This window comes from Chaetodon auriga, chromosome 11, assembly GCF_051107435.1.
Source record: "Chaetodon auriga isolate fChaAug3 chromosome 11, fChaAug3.hap1, whole genome shotgun sequence".
Lineage (NCBI taxonomy): Eukaryota > Metazoa > Chordata > Actinopteri > Chaetodontiformes > Chaetodontidae > Chaetodon > Chaetodon auriga.
The window spans coordinates 17,414,874-17,429,645 of record NC_135084.1 but is presented as its reverse complement, the minus strand read 5'-3'; the positions used below and the strand labels follow the sequence as shown (position 1 = coordinate 17,429,645).

Here is a 14,772-nt window from a genome sequence, read left to right as displayed (position 1 = left end):
GTAAAGAGCAGTTTTCATCTTTTATGGATGTCACACTTTTCCACAGGTTTCAAACAGTTATCTCTATGGCAAAGTCTAAACACTAACAACTTACAGACGAATCACAGGTTTGTCCTCAGAAGCTTCCACTGTCTTTTTTTTTTTTTTTCTCGTTTGTCCTGATTGTCAGTTTGTCTGCCAGCCAAACTGTACTTAAAATTGAAGAAGTCCACAGTTGAGGAGCTATTGTGTTTTTACTGAAAATTTTAATAAAACATCACTTATTCATTTCTGTTTCCATTCCAAATGTTGACATTGTTAAATTTTCTTCCCTGTAAACACATGTAAGCTATGTGGCAGAGTCATAAGTGGTGAGTAAAAATGACTTCTATACATTCTACAAAACAGAAAAAAATACAACCACAAATGGAGTGTTTTTTTTTATCTCCAAGGTTGTCCCTCATGCACATTAGTCTCTATTGGATCTTAACAACTATCATATGGGTCACAAACAATTTATTTGACAATACAACCAACAAAGTTTTCTCCAAAATGGTCTGTATAGATAATTTAAAATCAATATAAAAATAAACAATGAAGTTTGACTTCCCCTTTAAAAAATGAACAGAGAGTCTTGACGGAGTAACACAAATTTTGAGGATACACATGAAATATATGCACATTGCATTTCATCAAATACAAAAAGAAAACAAATGAAGGCAACAGTTCTTGGCTGAATTATCTGTGCTGCATCACTATATTAAGGGCATGACGATTAATACATACATAATGAAAAGCAATATACAAAATTTCAGAGATAAATACATTATTTATAGTTGATATGTTACAAAATTTCCCTCAGTGAGCGCAAGTGTGTATTTGAACAGAAATATGACAATGAACTACTATACGCCTACATTCTCAATGGATTTTAATTTTGTTTTTTAAATGTTTTTTTGTTGATCTAAAAGAACATGAAAAAGACAGATGTATAAATATTTAGCACAAGTTTGGCAATATCACAATAGTCTACAATTTTTAACCACATATAAAACACATAGGGGAGTTGGAGCTAGAAGGGGGAGACTGCTCCTCATCAACAAGAAACAGACTTCACAGTAGCCTAGGAATGCATTAATATACAGTGCTAGCAAAAAAGTTGAAAAACATGGCAAAACACACTTGCTTAAAAGGAAGCTCTAGACATGGAAGTACATCATATTCATCAACAGAGCAGTGTTTTGTACACGTCAGTGTGCTTGTTGAATCAAAGAGGATTTTTTTTTTTTTTTTTTACCTTTTGAAGATGAGTTCTAGCTACAATAAATTACAAAATTTAAGTTAAAATGCAGGAATGAAACATGATACAACCTTACCCGCCCAGCCCCGCCCCTTTTTACTCGTATTTGTTGTACTTTTATGATCGATTTTCTACATTATATATCTCATATATTTTCCAGTTGAAATTCAAACTGTCTTGGCCCCTGTGTATTTTTCTCACACATAAAAATACAAAAAGTCACATTATAAAGACACACAACTGTTGTGAATCTATTAAAAGAGAGTTGAAACAGAAAAACAATTTCTGAAGTTCATTGGCAAATGTACTGTACATCAGTGTTTTTACTTTACAACCAGATGGTGAGTCCACAGAGTCCCTTCCAGTATTGAATGTGTGGTTGATTGGACATATCCAAGGCCGAAGCGCAACCCGACAAGGTATACAAAATAAACCCTTCATCATCCCGTGTCCTCTTCAAGGGTGAGAAAATGGGGAAGGGGGGGGGGGGGGGGGGGGGGGAGGATAAACAAACCAAAAAAAAAAAAAAAAAATCCCACAGAAAAAAAAACATTGTTCCTCATGAAATCCTTTTTTCTGCAGGTTTTTGCGAGTCACTTAAAAGAAAAAAGAAAATCATTTGTTTCTTTTCTTTTTTTTTTCTCTTCTTCATCTTTAAAAACAGAACAAGCGGCTGACTATACATTACACCAGCGTTTTGCTGAGTGCTGAGGGGGTGTCCTGTGAAGTGGTAGTGTGTAGACTGGTGCTTGAGATGATGAAAGTGCATTTACATTGGAGGGACAACCAGGCCGGACATGGCTGGAAAAAACAGAGACAGGAAGGAAAGGGGACGTTAGTTTATTGGGCGAAAACAGGTGTGGATATACATTTGAAAATTAATTAAAAAAAATTTGTGCGTGTGTGCATGCATGTGTGTGTGTGTGTGCTGGTGTGCGTGTGTGTGTGTGTGCGAGTCCAGCCATCTGACGCTGCACAAGTGCGTGAATGTATGCCTTAATGTGGCTGTTTGCGTATGTGCCTGTGAGTGTTTGCCGTGTCCGCCAGCCTGCTGCTGCACGTCCTCCTAACGGGGAGAGTTTGAAAACCTCCCTCCTGCTCTGACATTTCAGCCCCCAGCATGCCAGTCTTGCTATGTGTGATATTTCTCCTGGCGTTGGGGTAATGGCAAACAGTGGCCCAGACTCCCAGGGGATGCGGCCGTGGTGACGGCAGAGCAACAACACGGTCACTTCCCACAATGCCACAATGCTACAGTACTAGACACTCCTCAGACTCCCCTCAGATTCCTTCTATGGCTTCCTTTCCTCCCCTCATCTCTTTATCCTCAACTCTCCAGCACTGTGCTGCACATTAGTCCTGCATTTCCACATTCCCCAAGTCGTGCGTCTGCGTCATTATCTAAGAGAGATTAGGCAAGATCAAAGGTAGCTTCCGTTATTTTACCAAGACCATCTGCTTAGGATATCATTAGCAACTGTACCTCACCCTGAGAGTTTATATATTCAGTATTTTCACACGTTTTAACAATTAGGCGACTAGTGAAGTGCTGGGATGATATATTATTATATTGCTCTGAGTGTATTTGTAGAGTCATGGTTGAAATGCTTTTAAGTTTGCCAGCGCAGATGATGGCAAGGCATTGCTCATTAATTTCTGCACAACATGTATTAATAAGTATGAACGTGTAGCAAGATGAACTTTAATTTCCCACTTCATTAAGCCCAATGTTATTAATCTTGGGGCACACACTACGGCTAAGCTTGTTTTCAAAGCAATCATGTTGGTCATGACACATGCACAAAACCTAATAAACATAATTACTAAAACAATTCGGGGAAGGTCTTTTCCTGCGACATCAGAGGGGATCATTTGTATGAAAGGGCAACGAGGATGTATGTTTGCGTGTGTGTTTGTGCAGACGTGAGACGGCGGTCCTGCACAGTGCTTGCATGATGCGTGTGTGAAGATGTGCTCTGTGTGAGTGTTTGAACTGAAAGGTGTAAATTGGCCTGTCAAAATGCATATATTTGTAATGATTAGTCCCTCACCAAACCGGACAGAGGCCTGAGCAGCGGTATCTGACCAGTAGTCCGTAGGGAAAGGATGAGGGGGTGAGGGGGGCTCACCTTGCAGTCCGTTGCCGTTGGCGCTGGTGCAGGAGGGGGGTGGGGAGGCCTGGGGTCGGACCACAGGGGCGAAGGCGCTCTTTTGTTTAACTGCGGAGACGATAGGGAGGGAGAAGGAAGGAGGGAGGGAGAGAGTGAGAACGTGCTGTGAGTAGTGCTGGAGAGGGCAGTTAAGGTAAGGCTAGGATAGTATTACTGCCAGGGGGGATACACGATCAGTACTCACAGGCCCCTACCATCAACATCTTGTCCGGTTGAACAAATACAGGTGGCGTATGGTGAAATACACATAAAAATGAATATTTCTCCTACTCTATGTGTGTTCTCCGAAGTACTAAAACTAAACAAGCCCCTGTGAATGAATAGTAATATATTATCGCCATCAATAATGTTATAACCCTGTCAGAAGTGATTCATAGAAGTGAAAACGAATGTGGGAGCTGGAATTAAATCAGCAGCAGCTTAGTGCTACTACAGCGTGCGATAGTGGCAAGCTACTCACTTCCATATGGGGAGTTGGCAGAGGATCCGTTGAGGAACCCAGGGGAGCTTGGCACTCCCAGGTTCATGCCGGCATTGCCGTAGCCATTCATGCTGTTGCTGACGGTGTTGTAGCTCGACTGCTGCGGGGTGCTGCTGGAGATGTAGCCCCGGGGGGACACGCTGCTGGTGTTCCGGCTGTAGCCCACTGAATAACATGGGTGGGAGATGGAAAGGGAAATCCATTCATTTCTTTTTGGCGTCAGCGCAGTATTTACCAGGGAAATGTTCACTGATTACACCAAATGATAATGGAAATTTACCGCGGCAATCAAGCATTTTTATATCAGCACATACTGCAGATGTCAGTTTAACAAGAACAAGAATTTGTCTCTTAATTAGACCCTTTAACTGCCTATATCGTAGGTGAGCATGGGGGCAGTGTTCAAAAACCTAATCTCTCTCCATTTTCTCGTTTTAACGAGAGGAGAAAACGAGTGAAATTTAACTATTTCTCATTTTCTTGCAAACTCCCTGCAATCCCCTGGAGGACCCCCCGCGGGTCCCTGGACCCCACTTTTGAGAACCACTGACTTATGGAGCCATATCCTAAATCACATACCTTGGTCATTCCCTTGTGACTCAGACACATTGACTGCTAGCTGGCTGCTGAAGGAGTTGACTCCCATCATGCCGTGGGAGGCTGTGTTAGCGAGAGAGGGGATCTGGTTGTGGTTGCGGGGAACGCTGTACAGGGCCTCGGCGATGTCAGCTGCCCTCTTCAGAATGATCTCCTGAGAAGCGCAGAGAAGGCAGAGGTTTTGTTATTTATGGGTTTTGTTTTTTTTTTATAGCTGTGCTTTTGCTTTGATGCATGGTTCTTGGCTATATGGTTAACACATGTAGCCTACATTGTTCCAGATATAGTGGTGAAAATACCCTTTGGTGATACTATCAGTAAATTTTCAATGGTTCCTTGTTTAGCAGAGGTGTTAGCACGCTGAAGCAGCTGCGTGGATACGGACCTGGTTGTTGTGGGGCATTCCATACAGGGCTTCAACGAGATCAGCCGCCCTCTTCAGTAACACCTCCTGATGAGAAAAACAGGAAGAGTAAATGTTAAGACCTGAGCCGATTACCCAGTGGTCCGCACACTAACAAACAATATCCACAACAACATTACACAGCAGGGTCATGGAGAGCTTCAGAAATGTTTACATATTCAAGCGCTAAATAAAAGCCACCCTGATTTAAGAGGCACCGGTGCTGCATTTATACAGCGTTACCACTTTGCTCCTTCCAACCATGCAGAGCAGTGAATAATGTTCCCTATCTTAATTAAACTGGCATAGTCCTTTAAAAACAACACCTCACCCCTGATTCTGGGCTTCACGTTTGCTCTGGAGTTCAGCGCTGAGTCCCCTCTCTTCAGAACAATAAAGTGAATTAGCTCTGGGTTAATCTAGTTCTGTTGTAATGACATTAAGGAATTTTTCAATTAACCTCTTTGACTGGCTGTTGCAAAGGACTTCACAAATGACTTCCCATCCAGCAAGAGCTGGGTGCTTGTGCCTTGGGGACACGGATGCTCAGGATGTGGTCTTATCCATGTCTGCATGCTTGCCCCCGCTTGACAATGCGGATTAGCTGTGTTGCTTTGGCTCTTAACACTGAAAATGAGTTGGCCCCGGATCCCGTTCCCCCCACTCTGTTTCGGGCTTTCAGCTAGGTGGGGTTTGGCCCGTTTGTGTGTCTTTATCTGCTCTTTGAATTCAGCACTTACAATTAAATCCCTCTCAAGCAACCAGACTGCTCTCTTTGTTTTCTATAATACAGAAGGCAATATGCTCTATGAAAACCCTCTTCTCCTTTTAGAGTGCATTTAATCTGACAAAGGCAAGTTGCAGACATGGCTGTTGCGTGTGTTTTTAAAATGCTCGCTTGTTGTCACCTGCTGTAGAGCAGAGATTTGTCGACTGCGCTGTTAGAACCCTGGTTAAAAGCAATGCAAATCTGTCACCAGAAACATCTCAGATGGCGCTTGTTTTCTTCCCACATTCGCTGTGTTTTCTTTTGCGGGCCTCGGTAATTTGTCTGAAGTGTTCCATCACTTGGCAATAGCAGTGTGGGATTAAGACGGCAGCTGCCGTAAATGAATGTAAACACAGCCTTCGCGCCTTCAAACAGCGGCCTCCAAGACTTGGCCTGCATTTCCAAGGCGCAGCGTATGTAGTGTGTACGGAGTGTGTGTATGGGCCCTTTCATCCTGAGGAGCATATCTACCACAGTCCTTGATTTATCAAGATGAATCACTGTAGAAGCCACTTCCAGCGTATGCCATGCTCTCTTATAGAAACATATCGCTTAATCCACCCCAAGTTACCGGATGGGTGGCTCTTAGAATGGGCATTTACCTCTGAAATTGGTGTGTATGCTCAACGTTGCATGCATCTAGTTTGCATACAAATAAAGAATTATGGTTGTCGTGAGGCAGGTAGACTAAATGAGAGGACCAGCTGTCTTGATGTGTTCTCATCAGGCAGAACAGATTTCTCTCTCTCTTGCTGAGTGAGATAAAGTGGTTTTCTTTCTTTTTGTCTGCAGTTAATAATTACCAATAATCTATTCTATCATATTTCAAGATCTCCTACATGGCTCTCAATTTTAAACAACAATTAAAGCAATTAAGACTGTCGCGTTCACAAGCCATGTTTCATTCTCTGTAAAACGTCCTCTCCCTCCTTGTCCATATGGTACTTTGCAGCAGTGACATAAGGACAGCTTGGAAAAAGGAGGAGAGAAAACGATATTGCCTCTCATCCTTAATCTGTCGTTTACCGCGTGGTGTCTTAACTAACCAAGCTGACTCGCAAGGCTATGCTTAAGTGGCAACCTAGTCATATCCGAGGATGATGAGAAGTGCTGCACCCAATCAAGGAAGAAGTTTGTTTTCTTCTGACGAGACGCTTTCATGCGTATCAGCTCACGCTGTGAATACGATTAACACGGAATAGTGTTCTGAGGGCATTTCCATGTAAATCTCAATACTACTCCAGCATAAGTGTAATTGGCTTTCTTGTCATGGAGACATATCAGAACACACCATGTTAAATTGAAACAATTAAAGGCCTCAAATGATTTCTGTTGTTCTGTGACAAATGCGTGACAGATTTCTGCCATTGTTTGCCTTGCTTTGCATAAAGGTCCCGTGTTCAACAACTGTTTAAATGGGGCTGCTCAGATGACAGATCACCCAAGATTTAGAAGCTGTTTTCCGTTAATGCCGAGAAGAAAAAAAAACGGGAGGAAGCCGTAACAAATGATGTGTTATAAAAAATATCTAACAATAAGGAGATGTGGTCTAAATCAGCCTGAATGTGATTCTTCAAGCACTAGATTAACATGGATGTTGTATTTATATTATCACAGTTAATAAAAGAGGGCCTAGGTTATGTAGCTTGGAGTGCTAATGCCATTATAAAACTGTAAGGCAATTACTCTGTTAGCTCTAGCCTGAGGTAATGAATGCATTTAGAAGCATAGGGCCATTAGATGAAGGTACTTCAAAGAGCACAGGAAGAGAGATTCATTTAAATACATGGGTAATTGCTTGACATGAACACATTTGTAATATTTTCTCCTTGTGGATTACACAAAGAATTGGAAAAGAATGGGCTTATGCTCATTTTGGGAGGAAAGAAAAGAATCCAAAGCAATCAGCTTAATAATAAAACAATATTGAGTTTCCACTTTTAATTTCATAATGAATCTAATTTGTTACAGAAGAGAGAAATTGAGTGTGATATAATGTGATATCCAGTCTATTTGTCCATTACTGCCAGAGGGCACAAAATGGTATTATAAATTGTCTTTTTTATATTATGAATAGAAAATTGTTTTATAACAAGATCTTAAAAAGGAGGGTGAATTCCAAAGTCTCTCTTCACTTAACGCGATGCCCGCAAACCAATCTCCTTTCTCATCACTTGACTGCTCACACTTATTACTTTCATATTCACCCTGGACTTTGCATTGAATTTTTATATCTCCACTCCTCCCACAGGGTCAGACTGTCATCTACGATGTTGTCTTAGAATTACGAGGTAAACTTCAATCAGAGGCAGCTTCCCCCCTTTTTTTCTCTGTGTAGCAACAATATTAGCGTGCATCCCTTGCTATCCATGAGCACTCCCATATTGGCTTTCTGTCTCCTTACAATTACCACGTGTCTTACTGGTCCCAGGGAGAAGGCTGGTGGAAATCAATATAGCGCAGTAATATTATCAACTGGAGGGTGAAGTCATGGGGGGGGGGGGTAGAGGCGGTGAGTGGGCTTGGTGTCGATTTGCCTTTCTGCTAATGCACACCGCGCGTCCTCCAGCTTTATCTTCTTTTTATAGAGTCTCCCTACCTCACCTGCACCCTGTAATGGCTGTTCTCTATATGCTGTTTCTGTTCTCATTCCAAATGTACATGCCAGCCTCAGCCCGCCGCCGGCTGTTTTATTGGGAATGTGCTTTTGACCCCGAGAGCTGACCCTCAGATGGCAAGCTTAACAATGACGAATCACTTGGTGGGATCATTTACATGCCCCCTGAACCCCATATTTGGGTCCATTAGAGAGCAAATCAAATATTTATGTTGTTTATTGGAAGTGCAGGGTTTCATCTCACTCTGTGATTGTTTCATGCAAAGGCTGGGAGACCGTGCTATATTAAGTATACGCGCACCCGGGAAACTAATCTTGGGTTCAGTGTCAAAATCTGTCTCGCGACCAACGACGCTTTGTATTCAAGGAAAGAAGTAAGGTTTCTCTGTAATAAAGCCGTGTTTAACATTGTCGCTCTCTTTGGTGAAAAGACGTGGATTTTCGCAAAGACACTGTGACTTTATAAAATTGAAACAGTGCGGCTAGATTGACCAGTGATGCCTGCGGAGATAGAGAAAGCCATGTGGATATTAAAGGCAAGTGTACTTTACCTTTTGGTCTACGTTTACAGTTGAAATTAGAGTAACATTTCATGTCTAGGTGTTGTTTCCTGTCTCCACAGGGACCGAGTCTAATTGAAACACTTCATATACTGAACCAGGGACTAGCTGTGATGTTCCATTTCTCCACATTGCCTTGGTCAAACGTCTATAGCTACCACACAGTCTGTTCTTTATTAAATTGTCCGTTGGACGTTAATGATATTGCTGTGTTGCATGCTGGGATTTAATAGATAAGGTCTTTAAAGGTTTTACAGTATTATTAAAACTCTGAGGTGGCCACCGCTTTACTACATGCCAAGGGGTTTTGAATGTACTAATCAGTCATATTATTACACTTGACACATCTGGAACGTCAGTCACCAAAATTGTTACTGGCAGGGTAGCAATTAGTGAAAACATACAGATAGATTTTATCAATAGGAAGTGGAAAGAATAAAAGAATCAAAGGGAATGAAATGAGTAAGAGAATCAAAGACTTTCTGCAGGGGAGGGAAAGATTAAAAAAAAACAAAAAAAAACAGGTGCACTTTAGTTTTCATGCTCAGGTCTTTCAATATGGCAGCCCATTCATGTGCCACACCAGTGTGTCTAAAACTGATGTGGCTTTCAACTCCTTCACCCAGGTTCAAAAGAAAACAATAAGAAAGCCAAAGCATAATAACATGCAGTCTTTGTCTATTAGCTGCAGTAAGACTAGGGGGTTTACGGCACAGGGTTCTGTAAACAAAAGATTAAACCAAATCGAGCTGCAGAAAATGAAAGGAAAACATGAGTGGGGTAATGAGGGTGCAGACGTCGTTTCTGACCAGATTACCATCTCCACAGACTACTGGAGAGGAAAACGCCTGATTGAGCTATTTTACCACACAGAGAGTTTACGCCTCTCTCCACACACAAAACCAATACCATTACCACGCTGGTTAGTGGGTAAGCCACATATGTGAAGCAAAGCTGTCACGGTTTGGGGTCACTGTTGCTCAGCGCTGATGGTAATGTTGTTTTGTTTATTTGTCACACTCAGAGTATTAAGGCATTATAACCCAGACAGCTCTGTCTCATTGCCGTTCTGTGTTTTTCTGTGCTGCGCAGACACCGCACTGACCTTTGGTAACCTCTCAGGATCGCCGGGGTGTCTGGGGATGACCTTCTGCAGCCTCTGGAAACCATAGTCGATGGTTGGCTCATTCAGGGCTGAAAGAACAGAAAGGGGAGACGAAAATTAGAACCGTTTTCGGGGCTAATTTTGCCAGAGACGGGAAGAAACTAATTGAGAAATCTGCTGGAATTTTCAGTACAAAAGTCATTTCAGAATGCCTAATTTCAAAGAAACCTCAGGGGTGAGACGATGTTTTATGAAACATCACCGGCTCCAGGGGGCGAGCGGCGGGAAATGACACGGGTTCCTCTGACACTTGTGTCACCGAGTGTTATTCCATTAACAGCCGTGATGACCTACATCAGTCTGAGAATCCTTCAGAGGGACCCTCCCCCTTTTTATCTGCTTGAGAATATTGACTACAGCAAACTACATAGCGGGGGTCTTTTAATCTAACAGAGCTTTAATAATCTGTGAAAGGCTGTCCACACATTGATCTAGTGTAAGTTGCTGTCATTTCACCCTTCTGCACCAACTGTACTGCAACACTGGGCCCGTGAAATACGGCAGCAGATCCCATGGAGCCATTAATCTCTCCCACCCCTCAAATAGTAATCTGGGGCATGAGGCATATTGGGCGATGAATCAGAGGCACAAAGTAAATGAATCATAACCCAGACTTTGGTGAGAGCAGGGCGTTTTATGTCTGACAGTCCTAATGGGTAATTGAAGGCTTCCTTACAGCTCCGCCTGATTCTAAACAATCATGTGTACACTCATAGGCAGGACAAGGCGAGGGAGGGAGGGAGGGAGGGAGAGCGGAGGAGAGGAGGAGAGCAGTGTAAAGGGGGAAGGAACGACTTAATAGAGAACATCACTTCTCAATGTAGATATCATTTTCAGGAGAGTAACTCCGCCGAGCAAGGCGCTTCATAAATCAATGGCTTTCTATGGAGACTAATAAGAGCTGCCTGCCTCTATTCATTGTTCAGCCTGTAATTTGGCCCATCACTCATTACTCAGCATGTAATTTCAGCATTAACACCGCACAGCTCGCTGAACCTGCTGAACGCCAGAGAATGTGAAAGCAAGCGAACGCCCCCCCACACGCACACAGGCAGGCAGGCAGGCAGGGCCACTGAAGCACAAGCCAGGGAGTCACGACAGGAAAACGAACCTTCAGGTTTCTCACTTTCTTTTGTTCCCTTTCATCTAAACACACATGCAGACATGCTCGCACGCATACTGTACCTACTCACACACGCGTACGTACAGTAGTCATGTACTGACACATGCACCGCTTCTGCCAGAACCTGAATACAGTAATTGCCAGCTCGACCATGATCAAATGGAGCAATTATGTGTTCAAGCATGGACAATGCAGGGTGCTAATCGATAGCAGGGATCTAGCTTGCAAATACAGTAGCATTCTGCCCCACTGGCCAGGCACACCTGAGTAAACCCCACGCCACAACAACATACACTGCTGGAAATCTGATTTGACATGTCATCATGTGTCCCGAAACGACAAAGGTCCTCATCGGAACGTGGGGGAACGCCATCTTCTCCTTAATAAAGGATTGATCTGCCGTATTGATCGTACATGACAAGGCTGTAGCAAGGAATTTGCCCCCTTTCTTTTGTTATTTCCACCCCTTTCTTATCTATGCACTCTGGCAATCCTGTATATGTGTACACACATCAGCATGCATATGTGCGTGCGTGTGTGTGTGTGTGAGTGAGTGCACGTGCCCGGCTCAGAGAGTGTATGTGCACGGCAGCCCTGCCAGACCCCGCTGCTCAGTGTGATGTAAATTGTGTATGTGTAAAAAGCACTCCATAATCAGGCCATCCATCATCAGAGGCTGTCAGTGGGCTCTCTCAGGGTGATACATCACGCTCTCCTGTCCTCTGCCTCAGCTGGGGCCTACACAACCCGCCAGGCATGCTGGGAACACAGCCGGAGAGACGTACAGTACAGGACGAGACCTAGGTTGGGAGAGGTGTTCTTTTTGATGTGCCTTTCCAATGATAATGATGCCCTACTGTAAATGCAGACCCTAAGAATTATGATGAATGTGGCTTGGAGGGTAGGGTATCCTGTACCCTTACAGAACAGTTTAAACTGCATTTTATCAGTGTGTTTCACAGTTTCTAGACAGCGCCGAATGCCTTCATATGGAGGCACTTAAAGGTGTCAAACAAAAATTACATTCAAACTCATCTCAGTTCGGGTTTAACACACGGCTCAAAGTCCAAGCGGCAGGCATGATCTCCGCATGTCGACATGTCGCCATCTCATCTATCATGGAGATGATCTTTGTAACAACCCCAGCGTAATGAAATTGGTGACACAGACCGCCATCTGCTATTGATTTCATGCAAATGCTTTTGACAGCTGATGGAGACTTGCATTAGCGCTAAACGGTGCTGTCAGTTGATGAGTTGACAGTTTTGTAGTCATAGCATGTACACTGGTGCAGACAGACACAGACAATGTCAATAATCCTGTAAGAGCTGCTGATGATATATACTGAGCACTTATATTGAATGTGGAGAATAAATGCGTTATGTGTGTATTCATCGCATTGCTCTGCACATTTTTTCTTCCAAGCAAAGATTTTCTTTCATCTGCTGAGCTTTTACAAGAATCATTGGTACTACTCCTCTTACTTTTTCTTACACCACACACTTTGACAGCAGCCTTCCCCCCCCTTTTACTCCCACCTCTTCACCCTATGTCTTTTTTAATCCTTGGCACATCATTATGTTCCCACTTCACACTCTGTCGTAAACTTTACTCTCCTAAAGATGTAACAGGCAAATCTGGCCGAGCGATGCCCTTGCATGACTCCATGCATGCCAAAATTAGTTTGGCCTTCTCGTCCAACCATCACAGTATGGTGAAAGAAGGGGGTTAAGGGTGTGGAAGGAGCGTGCCCCCCCACTCCCCCCCTTTACCCCTCCTGTAAGGATTCTCAGTGACTGCAAGGAAACATGAAACCCTCCACACACATCCCATAAATCCTGCACTGGGTGGGGAGTCTAGCCGAGGGGAGGAGGGACAGAGGACAGCGGGGGGGAACTGGGGGGAGGCATGATAGGGTTGGGTGTGTGTGTGTGTGTGTGTACGAGCGAGCGAGGGTGGGGGGGTCGCTGGCACGTTCCAGTCACGCCCGCTTCCCGGCTCGCGGCCAATCAATACCACTTTCCTGTTTTAGAGGCGGGTAATTATGAGGTGGAGAGATTGTGTGACCTCTCACCCCTGCTGCATTACTCGCCTGATATTAAGATAAATTGCCTGATTTTGGGTAAACATATGCTGCAATTCAAACTGTCAGCACTGGTTTGCTCAGGGATAATTTGTATTGATCTCCTGGCTTCTTCCCCATTTTGCTTACTGACCTCATGGATAATTAGAGAAAAAGAGACACGGGGAGGTAAGGCAGGGCTTGCATTTGAATACTTTGCAGGAGATGAAGAGCACATGAGAAGGGGGGGGGGGGGGGGGGGCGTCAGAGGGAACATTATGGACTAATAGAATTTTCATTTTCTCTCATTTTCTTTCAGATTTAGACAGGTTGCATGTTTTGTTCAATTACAACCCTTATATCTTTTTCCCTGCTTATGTACATATACAGAGATATAATTGGCCATAGATTCGTTTCCATGGTTTGATTTCAGAGATGATTGGAATTTAACAAAAGTAATGAGACAACAAAGTGACAGCAAATATCAAATGTAACAGGCTATAACTGAAAGAATTATTGCTGTGTTTGAGTAAAAGGAACATGGTTACTGATTTCTTGACAGAGAGAGAGACTCGCTGCCTCTTCACGGTGGTTTGGAGGAAGATTTCTACGAATATTTCAGTCATTTTCTCACTCTGGAGAGCGAATGATCATGTTTCAGAATATGAAGAAATGGAATGCATGACTCGGTGCGCAGCTGTGACCATATCATTTCCAATTTTGAATATCACGCATGCGCACAAGCGTTCGTGGCAGGGCTTCAGTGGAATTCCTCTGCCTGGAATGTGCACTTCCCAATCTTATTTTGATCTGACGCCTTAATCTGCCCGTCCTTTCATGCTACAAACACATTTTCTCTGAGAGCCCCTTTAGCCGCCTCAGCTAGCCACTTTACTTAAAATGTAGAGTGGATGGCGTGTACATGGCATCTGAGTGTGGTCTGCTGCTCCTTCTCCATGTTCTCTAGAAATAGGACACGAGTAACCGCTCTACAGGAACAGCGTAACATGGCCGACGTTGGCAGCCAGAAGTGCTTACATGGCAATACACCACTGTGTGCCCTCGGTCTATATGGAAGTGGATTGAACACATGTATTGACTTACAGTATCGGGGTATAAACATAGGGAAATGTTTGAGCAAAGCAGTAAATTCAAGGGAAATTGTTCCTTGTTAAGTCTATGAGCCTGAATGGAGGCTCGCACAGAGTACTAGCATTCCTGCCAGCCATTACAGCTTATTACGATAACTCTATCTTTCCAGGAGATAAAAACCTAGCCTTGTTGCCATTTGCCAGCTATTACTTTCGCTAATTATACTTAACTGCTTCGAGCTTATCTCCACTCCTCCTACACCATTGAGCAGTTATTTTTTTCTTTCCCCTCAACACAAATTAGAGGTGGAGTGGGAGTTGGAAAGGGGGAGACAGATAAACAGCACAGGCAGAAGTTCATTCAAGTGTTATTGCATTTGTGACTTGTCAAACAGTCTAACCGAAGCCTTCTAGGCACCTGCAGTCTGTTAGATGGATGCAGTTCAGAACGGCA

The 14,772-nt window shown here is 43.5% G+C and overlaps 1 protein-coding gene across 8 annotated transcripts in view; it reads right to left on the bottom strand.

Moving 5' to 3' along the window:
• Positions 1-235: 235 nt before the first annotated feature.
• Positions 236-14,772, bottom strand: part of LOC143327810 (transcription factor COE3) — a 67,904-nt gene continuing 53,367 nt past the window's right edge. For 4 of the 8 annotated variants that reach the window (XM_076742317.1, XM_076742314.1, XM_076742315.1 and 1 more), the window contains exons 11-16: positions 9,983-10,071; positions 4,914-4,979; positions 4,511-4,682; positions 3,911-4,096; positions 3,409-3,498; positions 236-2,080 (exon numbers count right to left, since the gene is read on the bottom strand). In XM_076742317.1, coding sequence (XP_076598432.1) covers positions 2,049-2,080; positions 3,409-3,498; positions 3,911-4,096; positions 4,511-4,682; positions 4,914-4,979; positions 9,983-10,071 — 635 coding nt within the window. In that variant the 3' untranslated portion in view covers positions 236-2,048. Of the gene's footprint in view, positions 2,081-3,330; positions 3,499-3,910; positions 4,097-4,510; positions 4,683-4,913; positions 4,980-9,982; positions 10,072-14,772 lie in introns of all 8 variants that reach the window. The other 4 variants (XM_076742310.1, XM_076742311.1, XM_076742312.1 and 1 more) reach the window with 1 other exon arrangement.